The sequence below is a fragment of the Lepeophtheirus salmonis genome, chromosome 4, assembly GCF_016086655.4.
Source record: "Lepeophtheirus salmonis chromosome 4, UVic_Lsal_1.4, whole genome shotgun sequence".
Taxonomy (NCBI): Eukaryota; Metazoa; Arthropoda; class Copepoda; order Siphonostomatoida; family Caligidae; genus Lepeophtheirus; species Lepeophtheirus salmonis.
In genome coordinates this window covers 51,482,981-51,505,397 of record NC_052134.2, presented here as the reverse complement: position 1 = coordinate 51,505,397, position 22,417 = coordinate 51,482,981, and the positions used below count along the sequence as shown (strand labels likewise).

Sequence of the window (22,417 nt, the reverse complement as noted above, 5' to 3'; positions counted from 1 at the left end):
ACTATTGTTCTATTTATATAAACGGATTCGAATTATTAGAAGATTCATTATGAATTAAGTATTAAATTACGTTTAATCGGTAATAATGATTTCTATATCTATTAATTAAAAGAAGTAACTGAAATAAATACACACAACAGATTATAATACGCAAAATAAATCTTTATTCACAATTTAAGCATCTTCATAAGCCACATTCACTTCAGTTCTTATATAAAAGGGCCCATCTCGAACATATTGTTTCATTTTAATAACATTGGGTGTGCCAAAGATATTCACTAAATTATTCGAGTCGGATGATTTAAGAATATTAGCGATCACATCACATTTCCTTTCCTTAATTACTTTGAAATTTCCTGATTCCCTATTCAATATATACTCAATGAATCCTGGACATTCAGAAATGACATGCACTCCCCATTCGTACTGAGAAATTGTCCATAATATGGAATAGGCAGCACCCTGCAATTCCTCAAATGGTAGTTTGATCATTTGAAACAATACTTGACCAGCGGATTTATCAGTACTATTTTCACCAAGGGTCATGAACCAATTTCTTTGTACTGAAGAGCCACTGTTAACAAAATCAGCAAAAATTTCCATTGATATGGCTCTAACATCCGATTTACCGTTTCGAATGTCAAGCGTTAGTGGTTGAAGAATTGCAACCACATTAAATTTGGCATCTATCGCATTTCGGCCATCCTGAGTTTTTGCAATTATTCCCAATGTTTCAATGCAGGCTCTATACGTTGGATTATTACTATCCGCAAATTTTAAGCCGCAATTAAGAGTGTTTATAAATTTTGGATGGTTTAATAGTACAATGTTTGGATCAATATAAGCTAAATTGCCAAAAAACTTCAAAATTCCAGGTAGTACAATATCACACAATGCATTGTCAACATCTAATAGTTCGTCCAATTTGGAAGATATACCAGAATCCTTAACAATAAATTGATAGCCTTGAGAAGTACGAGCAAGGTCTCCCAAAAGTTCAAGCCCATTTAACTTTACTAGAATATCCTCGGAGTAAGCCATCTTCAACAAACTATTTAAAATCCCCGTTTCGACAACTCTAAAATATGAAAATGAATTATGAAAATAAAAAGTGTTTTACGATGTTGATATTTTCTAAATACCTGTTTAGAAGTTCTTGAGACATGGAGGAAACTTTCACAAAAAAATCATACACTCTTAGCTGATAAATTACGTTGCTTTTGGTACTATCATCAAGGATTTCCATTAATATTGGATATATTGGAGGTGAAAATATTATTTCTTGTTTTTCTGCAGAGAGCATCAAGAGGAATTTCATGGTTTCTTTTGCAAGCGAAAGGTTCGGATGGGCTATTGTGGAAGTAGCAAGACTCAAAATGCTATAATTAAAAAGAGTTTAAAATGATTAATTATTTTCCTCTCAAGACTTTATTTGATATCAATGTATGCCGCCCATACCTTGTTTTACTCATCAATAATGGAATTTCATTCTCCATTTGCTGTAGTGTTATTAAAACTAATATCTTAATTTGAATATGAGCATCTTTAGAGAGTCCAGACTGAATAGAATCCGCGTATCTGTACATATGGAAAAGACAAGATCATGTACTAATAATAAATAATATATGTTTTCGCACCTTTCTAAAATGAAAGAGGGTTTCAAGTATTTCAACAGTTCTCTGAGGGTCTGGCATGCCAAAGTAATTTCATCTTCCGTGATTGCTGAGCTCATTATCATGAACATAACATTCAAATCCAAGTTTTCAACTCTCTGCCCCACATCTGGGCCATTCAAATTTCTTATAAGAGGGCCCATAGACCCCATAATATCCATTCTTTCTTCTTCCGAGACGGAAAGTCTCGAAAAAATATCTTCCAAGTCTAGGCTATCACTCATGTTGACGTCGCTATTATTTTGAAATTGTATATTTTCAATTGTCATTCTAAGATATAAACATCACGGAACTTTTGTTCCTTATTGAATATCAACCTTTTTCGTATACAATATACCATCCAATCCAATTACGGATATATTTGAGAGTGCATTTCTTATAAATCCGTAATATTATTCACTGATAATTAATTAATGAGTTGTAGTCCGTACTAGTAATACGCCTGCCTTTTTTTGCTTTTATATGTAATAATAATATACAGTACTCCATCTTGTTCTCCACTATAATTAATCATATCTATACCAATTAGTCATTACCATACCGTGTATTTGAATGCCTTTATTTATGAGGAAAGAAGTATCCTGATTCGATTTCAAGTAGCGAAAGGTTAATTTAATTGTTAAGATATTATATAGAACTTAGAAGAAAACAGCAATCCTTTTTTGGAACGAAATGCCAACTGTTTTTCATACGATCATTTTAAGAATTTAGGAATAAAGATATATAATTCCGATGTATTGTACTTCCGTGGTTTTAAAACGATAGAAATAAATGATAACAACTGTCAGTTCAAGTTAACTGTGATATGTAGAAATTTGGACAATAGGAGGGCTTCAATAAAATGCTCATATATCATGAACAGCTGACTTTAGCGAGCTAAAATTTGGGACACGTTATTTTCCTATAAATATGAGCTTTGGTAAAAAAAACTACTCAACTATTTAATGGTCAGGTGACCTCCATTTGCAAAGTTGACATGGAATGTCCCACCAACCGTTTTAATTAACAACTTTGTATTATGTCTATCATTTTTTATTCGACCTATTAAAATTCCTTATTTATGAGTAATTTAAACTGTGGGCATTTTAACGTCAGAATATTTGGAATTAGGATTTAAAATAAATTCATTTTTAGGATTACTTTTATATATAAGACCAAATATTACCGGAATATACCTAATTAATTGCCCAAATATTGTTAGGTCTGCAAAATATGGTATTGGGACAATATCCCAATGTCTACTACGCCTATGTCAGTAAGTAATTTTCATTAAGAAAGTTAAATGTTAGTTATTAATTATATCGACCATTTTACTCATTACTTCATTAGTACTGTCAATTCTTAATTTAATATGCTACTTGTTATTTCTTGGTTTTTACTTCCAACCTGTACACTAAATATATAATATATTTTAAAAATCATAGCTCAATGATAAAGACAACTAAACTACGATGAATTGATAATTCGATTTAGAAAAAACAGTATGTATAAAATGAGATACCTACAAATTTTAGATAAATACATAAAACATTGTTGATTCCCTGGAGCCTGAAAATTAAACATTTTACCAATCATATAGCAATGGAATAGTCTGGTGAATCAGTATAACATAATATCTTGACACCAAATACCCGTAACAAGTATCTTTTTTTTTCAATTAACTTAAAGCTCTTTTTAACAGTAGGATACTCCCAAAATCAAATATTAGAATAATTATTTTAAAACTTTGAATGTGAATTTTTTATGCCAAATTTGAGGGAAATTGAATTCCATGTAGAATTTGCAAAATTTGAATTCGTGCAAGGGACTTATCAGCTTCTGAACCAATTTGTCTCATAATGGATGCTACTTGCTGTCCAAATAAGTTATCTCCGTCCGTTTCTCCAACAACAGCAGTAGTTGGAGCATGAACAGTACCACCTTCCAAACTTATTTCCGTGTCATCATCATCAATTTCCTCAATATTACGTATTGGATTAGAGGGAGGTCGTTTAGGAGAGCTGCTTTCACTAAAAATGTGATCATCGTACATTTCGTCACTGGGTGAGCTTTGTAAAAAAAGTTGATGCTATCATCATGGATTGAAAATAATTAATTACCATGTGCGTGTGTCATAAAACAGCACTTCATCCTCCGCCGTTTTCCTCACATCCTCATTGACTATTGAATTATTATACTCATCTTTCCGCTCTATAGCACTCCCAACAACAACTTCATTTTCGGGGCAATTGAAAAAAAACTTGTTCAATGTCCTTAAAAAGATCGAAAATAACTATATGAAGCATATAGATTAATAGTACTCAATTTACTGTCTATGATTAATATAGTTTGATATAAACTCCATTGCAATGAAATGAGGCCATTGTGATTTGTAAGGTTTTTCAGGATTTTTAAACCTACTGAGTTTCATCCTTTTGATCTCCCGGACAAACTTATCTCTAATACTTTTCCATCTGGTGATGCATTCCTCCTGTTTTTTTCCAACCTATTTTGATAGTAAAGTAAGTATAATTAATTATATTATGACGTTTTTCGTTACTAAATTATTATTATAACTATTTTTATGTATAATAAAAACATCATGTGATTACTTCTTGTGATACAATTTTCCATGATTTCATTCGTAGATATTTGTCTCTGTAAGCTAAAGACTTCACATTCCATATGCATTCAAAGTTACGTACAGCATTGATGAGATTAACGTCGTCCATTAATATGACGTAAATTGGACAAACCTAACAATCGTATTGGAGTGAACCAGGATGAATTGAATGTAATCTAAGCTATTATAAATGTTAGGTAGATAGTTTTAGCATCATCATCAATATGCACTCGATCAAATATACTTAAAGTCTATTGTTCCTTTACGTGACGACGCTCGTTAGCTATTAACGCTAGCTGACGCAACGCATCTGTTTGCGTCCTGGCAAAAGCTAGCCTTCATTTATATTATTATATAATGAATATATAAGACAAATATTTCATAGTATTATAAATATCACACAACTTATAATTTTAATCCGTAGGGAAGTTGTAAAATAACTTTTGAGGATCGTTTTTATTTCGATTGTTAAATAGTTAATAAGTAATAAATAATAATAGATACTGTATATGCAATACAATAGAACCACGAATAGAACCAATGACAAAGGTTGCGTTACATATAAAGGAAGAAGCCGTCTAAATAAAATTCCTTACGTGTTTAGGTAGTTGTTGATAGGTTTTGTTGAATCCTTCAACTTACTTCCTTTTCCTCCTTTTTCATCGAGAAGTAAACAAGGTAAGATCGAAAATCCTCTCTTATTCCCCCAAATCCGACATAATCCGTGATATCCTTTCAGATGAGTGATACCAAGGAACCTCTACAGTGCGTTCAAACCTTCGGTAAGAAGAAGACCGCTACCGCAGTTGCCTACTGCAAGAGAGGAAAGGGTCTCGTCAAGGTTAATGGACGTCCTTTGGAGCAAGTTGAGCCCAAGGCTCTTCAATACAAATTACAGGAGCCCATCCTTCTTCTTGGTAAGGATAGATTCTCCGATGTAGACATCCGTGTTCGCGTCAAGGGTGGTGGACATGTTTCACAAATCTATGCCATTCGTCAGGCTATTGCCAAGTCCCTTGTGGCTTACTATCAAAAATGTAAGTAGTTTGTAATTTTGCAGCTCTTGTTTGAATGGAGATTCGACTCTTGTTCTTCTATTCGTAAGAAAAATTCACTCATTCTAATGAGGACGTCAATAATTAAATATACACTTTTTCTTGCAGACGTTGACGAACAATCCAAAAAGGTTATCAAGGATACTTTGGTACAGTTCGATCGTACTCTTCTCGTTGCTGATCCTAGACGTTGCGAGGCCAAGAAATTCGGAGGTCCCGGTGCTCGCGCAAGATACCAAAAGTCTTACCGTTAAGATCGGCGGCCACCCATTTTGTTTCATATTTACATGCTCTTATTGAAATACTATTGAGTTATAGTTGAACTGTGTATTCAATCATTAATTAAGTGTGTAATTATACACTTTCTTTAGAAGTGATGTCGAGTTAATGTTATTATTAGTTGTGGAAAAGTATGCCGCATAACACGGCAGGGTTAAACAATTCGGATTTCACATAGTGCTTTGAATTATTCCAACTCTTCTCATAAAGTGGTTTATTCCATCTATATAAGCATTATAACTTCTTTTTATTATGATACGTAGGATTACTATTTTTGTGGATAACGTTCCATAGATTGTGGCATGATGGTTTAATATTAATAGGATAGAAGAGCTAAACTATTCACTGAGAGTTGAGAGGGGTCGCCCCCATTTCATTTCAAGTTTTTGATATTATTTTTGGATATAAAACTATGTTTAATAACAAAATGGCCCTGCATTAATGAGTGTTAGATGTTCTGAGTACTTTGTTTTATTTTATCAGATTTATGTCTTAATGTGCAACTATTCATTTTATTTTAAGGGCTGTAATACTAAAAAACTAAATACTAAATATATTAGGGTTTCCACTCAATTTCATGATCCAATCGAAATTAATGTTAGGATATCTTATCTCTTCACAGTTACATGACATGTGTTAGTTAAGAGTTCAATACACGATTCTGAAGTTTGGAGTTAGGAGTTATAAGGTGTGAGAACAACCCCGCTTTTATCAGTTAATGATAGCTTCTTCAAGGAGAGACCTGTCTTGTGAGCTCATTAAGTGTGCTTACTATAATTCATAATTACCTTGGGATTAATTAGTTCAAAAGTAAGTTCGGTTCTATGGGATAATATTTATTTATATCGCCTTAAAGTATCATAAATTTTGAAAGGTAAATTTTATTGCTTTTTATGTGGACTATATTATTAAATTCGATATGTGGCTCATCAAGGCAAAAGCAACCTTGAATGATTTTTCTCAAAGTTGAGGCTGGATTTCATTAATATTTTTCAACTAATTTTTCGATTAACTCATTATTATAATTGATACTTTGAAGACGCCGCAAATTGCTCTTGAATGTAGCGAAGAACTATCCTCATAATTGAAGAATTATTATTGATAGATTCCATTAGAAAGTCAATATTGGGTCAACTTTAGTCTCATCAATCAAAAGATGGTTTTAAACTTTAATTAACATTCTTAAATATCCCAAGTCATCCCTCAAATTTGAATACAAAACCTGTACTTCACCGAAATATGTCCCATTAAATATTGGGGTTTATAATTTTATTACATGTAAAAAATAATGAAGAATGTATCCTTTTCTTGATTTGTTTTGAAGATTTTTAGCTTGTATAAAAGCAACGTTAATATAAAATATAGATGGATAAAAACCACTTTAATTAAATTATTACACCGTACATTAATTTTAAAAATATCCATGTAAAATTGTCGAATATGTAGTTTTGAAATATCGATATTTTTTTTTTTTTTGATATTTGAAGATCACTGCTATGGAGTTGTTTTTTTTTGATAAAAAATAATTTACGTAGCAACCAAAGTGCTGCTCATATCCAGAGTTCAGAGTACATCCCCTCCATCTATATATTTTAATTAAATAAGTCCAACCAAATATTTTAAGTTTTGGTAGTTTTTTAGCCATGAGAAAAAGAAATTGATTTACATTATATTCCAACTGAATTTCAATCTACGTGTACAAATGATTATGGTCATTAGGAGTTAGGAGTCTTTTATGTTAGATTCGTTTTTGATGTATTGAGAGTTAATCATCAAACAACCTATATTTTATAATAAAGGTATACTTTAAATGTAAGATTATTTTTCTAAGGAATGTATCTTTGATAAAAAGCTTAAAGGTATGGTTATTGATTACTTGATTAGAATACCTTATTGAAAGTATTCTAATTAGGTTAGTTTGAAGATTCCTGCTTATATTTAACAAGTGAATCTTATTAATTCTTAATACAATGACATTCATTTAATAGCATCAAAAGTAACTTTTTTATATGAATTTGCATTTATAATTAAGGATTAACAACAATAAGTAATTAAACCTATATTATGCGTCCTATATTAATATCTTAAGTAATTAATAAGTAGGCCCACTGTTTGACGTTTCCCCTCTTCTGACGTCACTTACTGACGTTTTCGTTCATCCCATAAATATTGAATGTAAATAAATTTCAAGCCATATAATATTTAATTATTACTTATTAGGATTATAGAATATCTTGGAGAGTATTGAAGTATGTCCAAGAAGCTTTGCGAGAAGAAGATCCTCTATGCTGGACATAGTCACAATAGAGACCCTGTAGAGTGGCGAGTAGGGACAAAGATCACATTTCACTTTGTTACAAAGTCTTTAGATGGAAAAGTACTGGACGATTCTCGAAAATGGTCCAAACCCATGGAGCTGATTCTAGGGAAAAAGTTTAGACTCGAGATTTGGGAAACAGCTCTTTCTACCATGAGGATTGGAGAAATTTCTTCTTTCACAGTGGATAAGAGAGTAAATATTAACTTATATTAATGTTGAAATTGAAATGAAATAACTACTTACTCATTGATCTCTAATTTCAGGCCACTTACAATTATCCAGTAGTCGCCAAAACACTTCGAGATTCATTCATTCCCGGTAATAAGAAGAAAGAGGCCCGAGGGCACACATGCAGTATGATGACCATGTCTGTTGAGGGGGGTCTAGGATACGATGATCTCAATCAGCTCATTAAAGTGAGTCACTCACTTAATAATTCTATATACAATAGGATGACCATATTTTCATGTTTGAAAAAGAGTACACTTGGTCCGATTATTGTCGATTTTAGTGATAAATTAAATCCATTAATATTAACCATTGATTGCAAATGGTATCATATCTTTTGCGAGTACTCTTATAATAAAGTATTATTCTAATAAAACCAAATGTAATGAAATTAACATATTTAAGTAAAAAATAATTATTATTCATCATTTAGGTCTTATATATGACAAATAAATAACCCAATTCCCCTAGAAAAAGTATACTTTTTGAGTCAAACCTTAATAATTGGATTCCTTTTTGCTTTTAAAAAGAAAATATATGTTTTAACCTTGACAAAACTATGAATTTATATTTTTAAAAAGTCCCCAAACAGCATATAAAAAGAGGATATGCCTAGGGGAAACATGAGGGTTGGTCAATCTAATACAATTTTTTAGAATAATCTCATATTTACAGGACCCCGCTTCTCTCGAATTTATAATGGAGCTCATCAGCGCAGAATCTCCTGACGAATATGAAAAAGAAAATTGGCAAATGAATCCAGAAGAAAAAAGAAACTCTCTCTCCAAATTAAGACTGCAAGGAAATGAATTGTTTCGGGGAAAAAAATACAAAGAAGCTGCCTTACAGTATGCAGAAGCCATTGGAAGATTAGAGCAATTGATACTCCGGTAACTTTTATACATAAATCATTCCATTTGACTGTATAATTTATGCATTATTTGAATTATCTTTTAAGAGAGAAGCCCCAAGACGATCCTTGGCATGAGCTAAGGAAAGAAAAAGTTCCCCTTTTACTTAATTACTCGCAGTGTAAATTATTAGCCGATGAGTATTATGCAGTGATCGAGCATACGAGTGAAGTACTCGAGATTGATCCAGGTAATGTTATAATAAGTGGAAACAAAACTGATTATGCCAGAGACCCTGTATTTAATACTCCCTACTTATTTCAGATAATGTAAAAGCTCTCTTTCGAAGGGGTAAGGCTCATATTGGAGCCTGGAATCCAATAGAGGCAAAGTCAGACTTTCAACGAGTCTCCATCTTGGATCCCTCACTCGCCAAAACCTGCGCCAAAGAAATCAAGTTTATTGAGTCTCTCGAGAAGGAAAAAGATTTTGAGGATAAGGAAAAGTTAAAAAATATCTTTACTTAAGGTTGTTATATCTGTAATCTCTCTAAATTTGTTTTAAATCAAGAGTTTGTTACCTGTGTCCCCTTCTTCTAAAATATAGTGTTTTCGATCGTAGTAAATAGGATAGGGTTGGATCAAACGTTTTAGTTTTTTTTCCTTTTGGAGGCTTGTCCCAAGAAATTGGGTGCACTTTTCAAATGTATCATGTTTGCTTGTAGTTGTTAGCACTACAAGTTTTGCTATCAATTCCACCCAGGCAGCATGAATTTGGAATAAATAAACTCTTGAAAATTTCAATTGAAGACTAAAATCAGGTGGACTCAGCGATGTACTACACTTTTTCATCCACTACTAAAATAAACTATAGCTTTTCATCATTGTGATACTAAAGTAGATTTTGTTTATGATGATCCTTAAGTGTACAAGTCCATTTAAAAAAAGAAAGAATAACAGTCCCATTTGACCCAAGTAACAAAAAAGAGATTTTTTTGGGGCCATCTAACTTAAATAGGGGGGAAAATATTCATTGTATTGAATGTGCCTATGCAAAAAGTCCTACCAAATATTTCCCATTTCATTTTCTGGAATTTCAGATTGGCTATTGTATTACTTTTGAAAGTGAAGATTTATGTACCGTAAACTTAAACAAAGCCATTTGATCCAACCCTACCTAAACATAAAATTAAGATTCCTCTGCACCGACAGTAGTATTATGACTAGTGACCCATTGGAAGGGAAAAGGTTGCACACTCCTGTTTTAAATAGTACCATTATTGATAGATGTATATTTAATTATTGTACCTTACCTATTTATAATTAATAATAATATTGAGTCTTGATTTTTATAGGCCATATAATTATATGTATATAATATTTTAATTAATGTATAACCATTTGTTAGTGAGTCATGATCAAAAATAAGTATGATAATCTAGTATTAATTTATTCTCCTTATAATTCTTACAAAATAAAATAAATCTCAATACATTTGAACACACAACTTTCTAAATATTATAAAAAAATGATTCCACTACTTCATTGTGAATATTATTTTGACAAATAATGATATAATTTCAAAATAAACTCCTCATATCATTTTAAATCCTGGAGATGTACCATAATGGAAGGAGGGAACCTCCTTCAAGCTACCAATCTCCATCCCTTCTACTTCCTCCTCTTCTTCTTCCTCAGAATCACTAACCGATTCAGCATTGCTACTAGAGGAATACTTCCGGTAGAGTGGACTGATAAATGAGTCCGAGTCTTTTAGCGAGTAAGGATCAAAGGGGAAAAATGAATCTAACAGAAGAGGCTTAGCACTCGAACTGCTCTCACTTAGACTTCCAACAATGGGTAAATTAATACGATTATTCCTTTGAATGATGGTATCACAATAGGCTAGCTGATAGTTTCTAGAAATACTTGCAAAATTTTTGACCACTGGAGGAAGGCAGACCCTAAGAGGATTCAAGGAGCAGGTAACGATGGTGTTAAAGTTAAGACTCTTCAGAAATTCTAAATTCTTTTTATTATCCATGAATTCTTCATGTCGAAATGCAAACATGTATAATGCGGATTGAACTGCAGCATAGAAGGGCCCATGTGTCTTAATATCCGCATACATAAAGTCCTTATTGGCATATTCGCTGTTTTTGATATACAAATGTATCCAAGACACAATTTTCTCAAGGTAACATTTCGCAGTGTTGAGAGGAATGAATTTCCCTCGGGCAATGAGACTGACAATGTACGCTATTGCAGATTGTCGCTCTATGCTATGAGTACTGGGGTTCTGGAATTTTTTCCAGAGCCAACTTAGAAAATTGAGGGCATAGAGAGGATCCTTGCTCACGAGATAAAATAGAACAAACTGAACATGCTCTGTAGCCCACGTAGAAAGAATATAAGAGTCGAATAGGCTCAAAAAGTCCAGATAGAGCTGCTTTGCCTCCTCTCCCTTGGACTCCTCTTCCACAAAGTTAAGTAATAGGGTCATTAACTGTTCCATATTATTTCTAGCTTTAATAATAGGATTTACTTGAGATGAGGATGCACTCTGATTAAAAAAGTGGAGACGGAATCATCAAAATCGAATTGAGTCTCCCCATTTAGTTCTTCTTCCTTTTCATTTTCCTCCTCCAAGGAGATTTTAGGCAAACGAACGTCCAACTCTACTGCTCTTTGGATAATAAGACGTAGAATATCAAGACGAATATCTTTGGCATATCGAAGTAGTTTGAGTAAATTATCAAAGTATGAAGTATGTGTATCACACGCAGGAGTCATAATATACGGGATGTTATCACTCAGACTTTGTAGAAGCGCTCTCTTTCCATCCAATGGACAAGTTAATATAACGACTTTCAAAACTTCGTGCGTGTTATGACTGATTTGATCATTTTTTATAAGGAAATTAGAGACAAGAGACTGGACAATGTCCGTTATGTAAAAGCTATGCGCACTCAATAAATTAATGAGAAAAACCTTAAATGCATCTGCCACAGGGGCCTCTTGAGTCACCCATGATATCTTGAATAGGGCTTTCACAAAGCCCTCCAACTTCTTATTAAGAAGGGGAATACTTTCTTGAAGTTCCTCAATCCATGTAATGAGAGCTGCTCCTTGAAGATTTTGAGCGTGTGTCATAAGACCTTGGATTTCTTCAAGACATTCTTCACTGTTAGAATATTTGGAAAGGATGTCTTTAAGGTTAGATGGGGCCTCAAAATGAACACGAGAGGAGTTTTTGGATAGAGGAGAGCGGAGGATGCCCCCTCCTTTGGATTCCTTTATGATTGTATCTAAAATATCCATACTTATTATTACTTTAGTCTATTGTTGTTCTTTAGTTGTCGTCTCCTGGGGTTTTTTCTCGTCTGGAGTTCCAAGAATGATTTTATCCACTTCGTTTAAATCAATCGACTCTTTTTTCATAGCAGCCTGTAAATGATTGGATAAAAAGAGGAATTCATTAGTCGTGAATTAAAAGAAGAAATATTTATAATATGTATATTATTTCGAGGTTAAAGAGCATGGTGGATGATTCGTGTTCTCAACTTACTCGAACACAGTCTCTATAGAGAAGAAACAGGGGTTTGCACATATCCTCCGTTTTATCCCCCTTTAAAAACTTTTCACTAAACCATAAATTGAAGCAAGTATCATACTTTTCCTTTAATTCGTTGCACTCGGGACCGAAACTATTCATTTTTGCATCGTATTCTTGGCCTTAACACCGTTACAAGTCACACATATACAAAAACTGAGAAATTAAATTACCTTTATTCACTAACACAAGAGAGAATGACTGGAAACATAAGTGAAGCAGCTGTTGACTCAAGTCCTCAAATTGAATGAGTTTATTATTCTTCCATAACCTTGATTTCCTTCATTGATTTGTTTGTTATTGTTTCACTTTTATAGCGGCAATGAAGTAAAAGGACTACAGCCAGCAGCTGATTCCATTCTGTTTCCAGTCCTTCTCAGCTCATTCCCTTTATGACGTCATTAAATAACCACGTTTTTATTTACACATTCTTCTTTTCATACTACTGCTATACATAAAACATATTCTTTCATCATAAATAATACAAGGTACGTACGCGCTGCGTCGAACGTTCAAAATACGCGTCCAACTACGTTCCTATCTAAACCAGTGATTCCTGATCTATATATAATGGCAGAGTTCTGTAGGACTTTTAATATTTTACGGCATATATAATGTTTATTTATTATTTATGTAAGATCTCAAAAGGTCCTTAACGATGCATCGCGGAGCAATAGGGCTCCGAAGAGAATCTCTTTTCTGAATCATTAAAAAAATCCCAATTTATAAAGGTTTAATCAAAATCTTACATAGCCATTATATCATATATAGTTTTAGACTTCTGTCTATTTCCTATGACTATAATCTTTTATCCAATCAAACGCCGCGTAGATGATTGTTTATGCCAACCTATGTATTTTCTGAAAAGAAGTGCACTCTCCATGTATATAGTGCTCCCTGATCAAGATTACGCTTAGTTAGTGGTATCCCTTGGAAGAACACAAAGCAACCGTCAGCCAGATCGGTCTATTTCTTTCTGTTTGGCATTCGTTTGAATCGAGTAAGTGGAGTGATTTACAAAAAAATGACGAAAAATAATTTCGTGTGTTGATTAAGCATTAATTTATGATAAATATATACAAAAACGCCTTAGGAGACTAAAAAGAAGCTTGATAAACATTATGGGGTACTCTGCACCTTCGATTAGAACAGTTTATAAGTGGCCTTATGGGCAAAAGTAACGCTGAACATTCTGGACGCCCTGTGAAGGTTACTACTCCAGAAATCATTGATATAATCCAGATATGGTGATGGATGACAAAAGAGTGAAGATGCGTGAGATTGTTAGCATCAACATTTGGACATGCCAAAGCTATCCGCAAGATGGGTGCCGCGATTGGTCACGATTGACCAAAAACGAAATTGTGTGAGGCGTTGTAAGGGCAATTTGCAGCTGTTCTAGAAGAATCCACAAGACTTTAAGCGTATTTTAGTCTCTGTAGATGAAAAACGGATACATCACTTCACTCCTGAAACCAAACAACAATCTAAACAATGGGTTATCAAGGGAAAATCTGCGCCAAAAGCTGAACTCCACTTTCTCGATTCAAACGAATGCCAAATAGAAAGAAATAGACGGATCTGGCTGAAAATTGGTCTTTCTTCTTGTGATGCTACTAACTAAACATTAGTGATGTGTTGTTTGCGAACGTAGCAACCTAATGAGCCTTTTAATTATAATTTTTTTCGGGAGGATGAAATTTGAAGTAAAAATAGGAGGAAATCTTTTTGAGGGGAGGATTTCTTTTCTTGCAAAAAGTTCCTTCGAAATTTTTGAATTTTTTCTAAAAAAGACAAAAAAAAAAGAACTGAAGAGCCGTTTGGGAACCGAAAGAGTCGGTTATCTAAAAAGAGCCGGAATTCCTATCACTACTAAACATAACCTCTATACGCGCGGGTAATGCCATCTCTTAGACTTTGCTTTGACTTTTCAAAACGACCCTCATATTCAGCCTTGCAACGCCGGCATCCTCCACTAGTAGTATATAAATATAAAGCTATAAAACAAAGGGTTTTATACCTATTAGTATCTTCTTTTCACGCAAGATGTCGCTTTTAATGATACTACGTCATTTTCCTTGATGACGTAATGAAATTTGTTTTCTTCATTTCGCATAACTCAGTTAAAAGAGTGAGTTCAAGAATTCATTTAATACAATTCATTAATTCATAGTTCGTTATATAGTAATGTTCAATTACTATACGATGATTTAATGTTTGTTGCAGCTTAAAAATAGCTAATTATAATTCAACCAATCAATACTTAGACACTGATTAGGGAAAAAGAAGTAGAAAAATCGGGAAGGGACAACAAACTACCCTGAATATTTTTGTGTTATCGGACAAAAAAAGTAATCGCCAATTATGCCTGACCAAATGCGATCACATGGTCTTTATTTCACCACTTGGTTTATAGTCTCGCTCCCAGCCAATCGTTCAAATTTATACGAAGAATTGTCAATAAGAGACAAAATATCTTAATACAATGTATCATATATTCATTCGTACTTTGACATTTATCCGTTAAAACATATTAATTTGTCTATTAAAAAACTTTTTGTCAGAGTGGTGAGCAGCAGATATAATTTCCATTGTTTGATTGTTGTTCTTAATTTGTAGCAAGAGCCGGCCGAAACCCGATAAATGCTACAAAAACTCCTCGAAATTAATAGTAACAAGGTTAGTTTTAACGATTTTTAGTTCTCACTGAAAATTTATTAGCATATTCGATTACGTTATTGGGATTCCAAATACAGGAATATAACTTTAAGAGAATAATTAAAAAATCTGAATGTAGCGTTACTAAATAAGGAATCCATTGGTAAGAAAAAAAAAAAAAAAAAAACTTGGTACAAAGGTGTAAAAATGCATAAATGGCCATAGCTTTGGAACATATTAAGGTACAGAGCTCAAATTTGTGTCCTCATGTATGTTTAATAAATAATTTTTAATTAACATTTTGCGTTCCCTTGACCTTTTTGAATTTAATGGACTTTTACTGTGACCATAGATAATCTATGTAACAAGTTTTTTTTCCGTACCAACTGATTCCTAATTTATTAACACTATATTCAGATTTTTCAATTTTTCTCTTAATTTCTCTTAAAAATAACAAAATATGATTTTTTTTGAAAAATTAAGTGAAATTTCAAATATTAAATTTTCTAGTAAAAAGCAAACATTTCAACGGGTGCATTGTATTGCGATTAGAAAAGAAAAAAGGTTGATGGGTGTGCTTTTCCTTCTTTTTTCTTCATTATTTAATAAGTCATGGGGGTGTTAACAGTTCAAGTCGTTACTTTTATTGTGTCACGCAACCTTTCCACCAAAAAGAAACAGAAAAAAGGCTCGAAATCATCTAGTAGTTTGGCCGAATAAGTCAATCATTCCAAATACTATTTATCTTATAGGACTATCGTTGTCATATTATTCACAATTTTTAATATGAATTACATATATAATTATCAAAAAATTGTAATCCTGTCCTTTTGGAAACGGGGCATAAATATACTATAGTCATGACGTATCAAGTAAGACGAAGAAATTGACAGTTGACTAACAAAATACATAGAGTATTTTTGTCTTAGAGAGGTAACGCAGTGATCTTGCTCTATTTTACCTGTCCTTTTGCCATTTTAAATGTAGAAGGTTCTCCATTTTATAGTAGTAATTCATTTTTTCCATCCAAAATGATTAGATCGGAAGATTATATTAGCAAAGGTCTTAATTCAGCTGTAATATATGACTCTCCCCCTTCTCCTCGCACTGGTACAAAAAACAACTATTTCTAGATATAATGCCAATCGTTGCATTGGAAATACATAGTATCAACTACAAATATTACGTGGGAATTCCATCGCAATATGTGGTTCTTATGTACATCCCATATAATTTTATAAAATATGCTGTTATTGCGCAAATAAATTATTACCTCAATTATACCTTTAAAAAAACATAATGGTTTTATGCTAATTGACGTGTTACATAATACAATGCAAACATTTATTATTATATGTTATTTTACTTTTGCCTTTGTAATACGTACAGTCATCGGATTTAAATTATACAGCAGTCGTCAACTTTCGTGTATCACGCAACCTTTCTTTAAAAAAAAAAAGTCACAAATTAGTTATTAGTTTGGCAATTCTCAAAACTATTCAATTATTATAATTCAAAAGTAATTGGGAATTGCTCATAGCTGAATAGAAGCTCATTCTAATTCAACCAATCAACGTTCAAAAGACTGATGAGGCTAAAAGAAGGAGTCCCTTCAGATTTGACAACAAAATTTTGTGTTTGTGAGGTGTACAGGAGTCACCTCCAAAGAAAATATAGACTCGTATATCAAGTAGGACTGGGACGGTATATCCAACAATGATGTAAATCTGGTGTGTTTTTTTTTGTAATTGGTGTAATAATGAAGGAATTTTCTTTTCCTTAGAAGTTGTTATTATTATTTAATTCCGGAGTAGTGAAGATCTTTTCCTAAATATATTAAATTATATTCAAAACCTGTTTTAACGTTCGTGTGTGCTCAAAAGACGGCGTATAACCCTGAGGATTTGTTGCAGAGTTATAATTGTAGGTCCTAGTTGGACTCCGATTAGAATTTGGGATCAAAATATGATTAATTATAGTGAATGACCTTGTTTATATCCTTTTCTCCATCCTTTCTTGTCACAGCTGATTGTAGCTGATAGCATGAGCATTATTCCTTCTCTCCTTCATAACATTCTTCAAATTGTTAGGGTTACCATATTGATTTTCGATTTTTTTTTAACATGCCCATTCTACACTAGATTTTCATCTTTGGGTATACCCTTCACCGTACAAGGGCGTCACCAGAGGGACTTTTTGAAAAATTATTCATATGGAGGTAAAATTTTATGAGCAGAAAAATTAGGATAATTTTTTTTTGATTTCTTTTCTACAAAAATATCATTGATGAAAAATTGGGAATAAAAAATTATGAAAAAAATTAAAAAACTAAGAAAAGTCCATGTAGCACGCAGTTCGTTACGGTATATTAGTAAAATGTGTATTTAAAAAGATAAGTTAGTGTAGTTTTTCAAATTTTTTCGATATTTTATTCTTCAATAATTCAATTTATGTACAAATAAATTGTCCTTAAATATATAAATATACTTCTTTAAAAAACAAAGGTTGATATAAAATATAGATGGATTATGTAATGCTGTTATTAATTAATTTATAATTGACTTTTGCATAAAAACGAGCTTTTTTACATTTTCCATTAAAAAAAGACCAAGTAGGTGAGAGAATATCAGCAGCTGTCGATTTTTTTTACGTTATACAGATATGCCTATAGTTGCAAGTTATAATCCTCTACCATAGCACTGAGTTTTGTCAACTGGGATAAATTTTATCATTTTGTAAGGCATTATCTCTTTTTCTATGTCTTTTGGCTTAGATTCGTCGGTATCATATCAATATTTAAGGCACAATATATATATATTTATAACACCAAATAGTTGATTCTGTATTAGACTTTGTCTAAGATTCAACATCTAAAATTAACAATAAAACAATAATGGAAGATGAATAAACCCCGATACACTACAAGCTGGTGATAAGTTGAAAGAGCGAGATGAGGATGCGATTGCCATGCCATCCAGCTAACCGACTTCAAACCTGCAGTCTCTTTGTGAGGGTATATTACAAGAGGCTATTTGAACTTAAAACATCCTCACCATGCATACATTATTAATGATTATAACACGGCAGGGTGGATTTCCTATAAAGGGTTATCGTTATAGAAAGTTCTTTCATTATTGATATATATTCATTTATAGGCCATATATATTCACATATTGCGTTAAAATTGCACATTAATCAACTGTATTTTGAACATTTTCTCCGGGGAGAAACACCCCGAACCCCCAATAATTAGAATCCCAGACCCTCCCCTTGGTTTAATTTTAGAACTCGACTACTGCCTCTAAGTGAGTAACATACATCTATACTTAATAATATTATTATTCAGGGAGTTGTATTATTTTGCTGTCAGACGGAGCCACTCTCTGCCGTTTTATTTACAAACTAATATAAGTAAACACCCCTCATTTATACATTTGACTGTGTTTAAGTTGATATGTTAAAACAAGGCCTGGATCCGTTCACACTTTTTGCGTTCAAATGAACGTTCAAATTGAGTTTGAATATGTATGGGAGAAGATGCTGAGAAGAATTTTTTTACAGCGCCTTCTATTCAGTACTCGAAACTTCTTCTTTAAAACTGTACTTTTATCAATTGTATTTTCAAAATTTTCTCGGGGGAGAAACCCCTTAACCACCAATAATCAGAATCTATTGCTGACCCCCTCCCTGGTTTGATTTTAAAGCTAAAATACTGATTATAACTAATTACTTCGTTTGTTTATCAAAAAAAAAAAATATATATATATATATATATTATGAAATAGCCATCATAATGTACCAAGTGAGACAAGGGAATAGACAGCTGACTACACAATACATATACTATTTTTGTGTTTGCGTGGTGACCCCATCAATAGTTGGATTGTTTTTACAAAAGGATACTGAATATATAAAATCAAGGGTGTCTACAGGGGGTGGCCAGGAGGTACTGTAGAACCCCATCCCAAATTTTTCAATTTTTTTTCCAAAAAATTTAATTTGTTGTGAACTTTTTTTTGCGAACAAAAATCCAAAGACCATGCCCTCCCTGCGAACAACCCTGATAATATATGTTATAATTTAAAAGCTATGGTCAATAACATCGTAGGAACAACCATGAATACATGTCATTTAAGCTTCTTAATGTTTAGTAGTAGATAAAAAGTAAACATGGTATTAAGTGAAAATAATTGTCCGTCACAGCTCTAGTAAAAATAAAAGTATTAAAGATCAATGTTTTCAACAGGCTCCGATTCTTAACATCACAAAGCAGCACCCGTAAAATTGTATTTTACAACTCAGATTATTGTAGGAAAAAAAATCAATAAAATATACAGGGTCGTTCTGGTAAATTTGGACATAAATTTAACGACATCCTGAACAGTAATAACTCGGTTATTTCAATTTAAAAGTGAGAGGTTTAGCCTTACCTTTAGATTAGTTGCGCAACTTTCAATTCAAAACAAATATTTACGATGTTGGAGACCCGGAGGATCACCCTCATTGAATTGGTGTGAGTGAGACACAGCCCAGTGTATATCAAGAAGATGTTCAAATATCTGAAGAGCACGTCTAGAACGACTGGAAGGAGGGGACGTATAGGAGAAAAGCCCAAAAGTCCCGGAGTTATAAAAAATGCATTCTCATATTCCTCGAAGGCCTTAAATGTTCCTTGAAGTAATCTCCTGGTTCTCCAATTAACGCTCTTCTCAGAAATCGCCCAAATAAGCCGTGCAATAGTCTCCATGGCCATAAATACTGATCTGAGGATGAAGCCATACCGCCTCTACAAAAGACATATCTTAACAGACACAATGAAGGCTACCCGGGCTGCTTACAGTAGAAAATTGCTGCACGATTTGAAGTCCCATGGTAACCAAATCATCTTTTATTCGGATGAGAAACAACTTACTGTCGACAGACCCCACAACATCCAAAACGGCAGATGGTTGGCCACAGATAGAGCCAATTTACACCACATCTTTTGAACCAAGTTTTGGCAAGCGTCATACCCCCATCTTCTTTGAGCCAAAATTTGAGATTGGTTGCCTACAGGTACTGTAAGCTCCTGTCTTACCAAGTGATACCTTGGACGAAAGCTTAGACTTATGGTGTTGAGTTCCTGTTTAAACAAGACCCTCTTACAAGGCCTGCAATACCCAAAACTTGTTTAAAGAAGACAAGGTGTCATTTTGACACCCCACACCTGACCCTTTAACTCCTCCGATATCAATTCCATGGATCACTTCTTCCAAAAAGAGTTAGAGAGGAAGGTCTCTGCCAATTTACAAGAGAACATCGACTCCATTATTAAGTACAGGGACAAAGTCTCCCCGACGGACTGTAAATACTTTAGGCCTTGTATCGAGCGAATAATTGGCGAAGATAGCAGACACATTGAACGTCTTTTTTCTTTTGTATTATAGAAACTTGTAAATAAATTTTCAAACTTCTAATTGCGTCTCTTATTTATCAGGATACAGTTAAATGTGGTCTGGATTTACGTGAACGAACCTGAAGGGTGAGTGGAAATAAACTAAAAATACCTTCATGCGAGTTTTGATATCCCACAAACCCTTTTTTCAGTTTGATAAAATAAACAAGTAGAACACTGTTTTCTCGCCAAGTTTCCGTCAGCTAGTTTGGAAAATGAATTAACAAGAACAAAATTGGAAAATCATTGTGTATTTCCTTCAAGAAGCTCTTCACAGTTGACAACCTTTATAAATGTAGGGATCAACACTACATTGCCGAGAGTCGAAAGGAAGGTCAGAGGGATTCACACTAAGCATCCAGTATCCATCATGGTCTTTGAGGTCATCTACAATGCAGGGAAGACAGTCACTCTATCCAAAGACTTCCAAAATGTACTTAAGTATCATGTCTTGCCCTAGTTGAGGATCAATTACTCCAAGGTAGATTAGTTCCCTAGTTTCCTAAATATTAAAGAAAAAAGAGTAGTTGTTAGTGTTAGGCTTCGGTCAGGAAATCCTAGATCGATCTGACACCATTATATTTTTTGTTGGACCAAACTAATTTGGTCCAACAAAAAAGCTCAGTCTGGACCAGTCTCATAAAACAATTCAGTCTAGATTGGTTCCAAGGAAAGTTTGGTCTAAATCGGTCCAAAAGGAAAAGTTCGGTGTAGTTCGACCCCAAAACATCGGTCTAGACCGATTTTACAGATAAATTGTTTATAACATGACATTTTTCAAGTACAATGACGTCATACGATGTTTCAACATAGATCAGATGAATTTTAATCCCATCGTTTCTCGTGGAATACAGAATTCTAAATTGAACATTTCTTGAGATGGATGATCAAGTTATAAGTATTTTCCTTCGATTCCTTCTATCTTCCTTTGGTCCTAACTCTTGGAGAACATAGAAGTCCACTTCTTCTGGTCTTAAGAGAATTATGAATTATCTTAGGTCTTAGCAATGGTATATATTGTGTAGTTTGGAGATTTTTTTGAAAAAATCAATGACCATTGATCTAAAAAAAATAAAAAATGATCGCCCATAATATATGAAACAGACGAAAATCGATCCATAGGGTAAGAATGAAAAAATCGGTCCATAAATTGAGACTTTAAAAATCGTTCCATTAAATGAGACCGAAAAAAAATTGGTCCAAGGTCTGAGACTGCGGTCTGGACCAAAAAAATCGGTCCGAATCAGTCTAGAAAAAATCTCTTAAGACTGAAACAGAAAAAAATTCGGTGCTGGACTGAGTTTTAACACAAGTATTTATGTTTTTCAAGCTCCCAAAATGGCCGAAATCAACAAGGATGACGTGAAAAAGCTCTATAAAGTAAACATAAGAGACGGAGAGTAACAATGGGGATTTGGTCGGGAGTTATAAGTGTAAATCCTTGTTGGCCTCGGAGTAGAGTTGAAGATCGATATTGGAGTAATTTCATCCTATATGTTCTTGCAATTTACGGAATGGGATTTGTGTTTATTTCCTTCCTCTAAGAGCTGCTTGCAGCTGAACTAATGAACTGACATGAGAGCTAAGCTACTCTCCTCCCAAACATTCTTCAAATTGACAGGATTACCACGTTCATATTCGATTTCTTTTATTTTTAGGAACTGGCCGGTCATATTTTATACAACTCTAAATATTGTACAATGCC

The 22,417-nt window shown here is 33.3% G+C and overlaps 5 protein-coding genes across 6 annotated transcripts; 2 read left to right on the top strand and 3 right to left on the bottom strand.

Annotated features, from left to right (window-relative positions):
• Positions 1 to 141: 141 nt before the first annotated feature.
• Positions 142 to 2,967, bottom strand: LOC121116171 (26S proteasome non-ATPase regulatory subunit 5). Its single transcript, XM_040710406.2, has 4 exons — positions 1,638 to 2,967; positions 1,459 to 1,578; positions 1,143 to 1,379; positions 142 to 1,078 (listed from the first exon to the last, which is right to left on the bottom strand). Exons 1-4 carry the CDS (start codon positions 1,940 to 1,942, stop codon positions 175 to 177), a joined length of 1,566 nt encoding a protein of 521 aa, XP_040566340.1. The 5' UTR covers positions 1,943 to 2,967; the 3' UTR covers positions 142 to 174.
• Positions 2,968 to 3,120: 153 nt separating this feature from the next.
• Positions 3,121 to 4,587, bottom strand: LOC121116173 (uncharacterized). The gene is made up of 4 exons (XM_040710409.2): positions 4,265 to 4,587; positions 3,983 to 4,158; positions 3,773 to 3,925; positions 3,121 to 3,721 (listed from the first exon to the last, which is right to left on the bottom strand). Exons 1-4 carry the CDS (start codon positions 4,382 to 4,384, stop codon positions 3,415 to 3,417), a joined length of 756 nt encoding a protein of 251 aa, XP_040566343.1. The 5' UTR covers positions 4,385 to 4,587; the 3' UTR covers positions 3,121 to 3,414.
• Positions 4,588 to 4,801: 214 nt separating this feature from the next.
• On the top strand, positions 4,802 to 5,653 carry RpS16 (ribosomal protein S16). Its single transcript, XM_040710410.2, has 3 exons — positions 4,802 to 4,953; positions 5,015 to 5,312; positions 5,439 to 5,653. Exons 2-3 carry the CDS (start codon positions 5,015 to 5,017, stop codon positions 5,582 to 5,584), a joined length of 444 nt encoding a protein of 147 aa, XP_040566344.1. The 5' UTR covers positions 4,802 to 4,953; the 3' UTR covers positions 5,585 to 5,653.
• Positions 5,654 to 6,269: 616 nt separating this feature from the next.
• Positions 6,270 to 10,511, top strand: LOC121116172 (AH receptor-interacting protein). 2 transcript variants are annotated; one of them, XM_040710407.2, is made up of 6 exons: positions 6,270 to 6,419; positions 7,830 to 8,121; positions 8,193 to 8,345; positions 8,833 to 9,047; positions 9,116 to 9,258; positions 9,333 to 10,511. In XM_040710407.2, the coding sequence occupies exons 2-6, from the start codon at positions 7,861 to 7,863 to the stop codon at positions 9,533 to 9,535; spliced, it is 975 nt and encodes a 324-aa protein (XP_040566341.1). In that variant the 5' UTR covers positions 6,270 to 6,419; positions 7,830 to 7,860; the 3' UTR covers positions 9,536 to 10,511. The 2 variants fall into 2 exon arrangements, with proteins under 2 accessions (XP_040566341.1, XP_071744133.1); XM_071888032.1 differs by lacking the exon at positions 6,270 to 6,419 and having other exon boundaries at positions 7,750 to 8,121; positions 9,333 to 9,536; positions 10,295 to 10,511.
• On the bottom strand, positions 10,437 to 13,035 carry Tif-IA (RNA polymerase I-specific transcription initiation factor RRN3 homolog Tif-IA). Its single transcript, XM_040710411.2, is given in 3 exon segments — positions 10,437 to 11,550; positions 11,553 to 12,454; positions 12,682 to 13,035. Coding segments are annotated over 2 exon segments (1,725 nt in total). The 5' UTR covers positions 12,329 to 12,454; positions 12,682 to 13,035; the 3' UTR covers positions 10,437 to 10,601.
• Between the last annotated feature and the right edge of the window lie 9,382 nt (positions 13,036 to 22,417).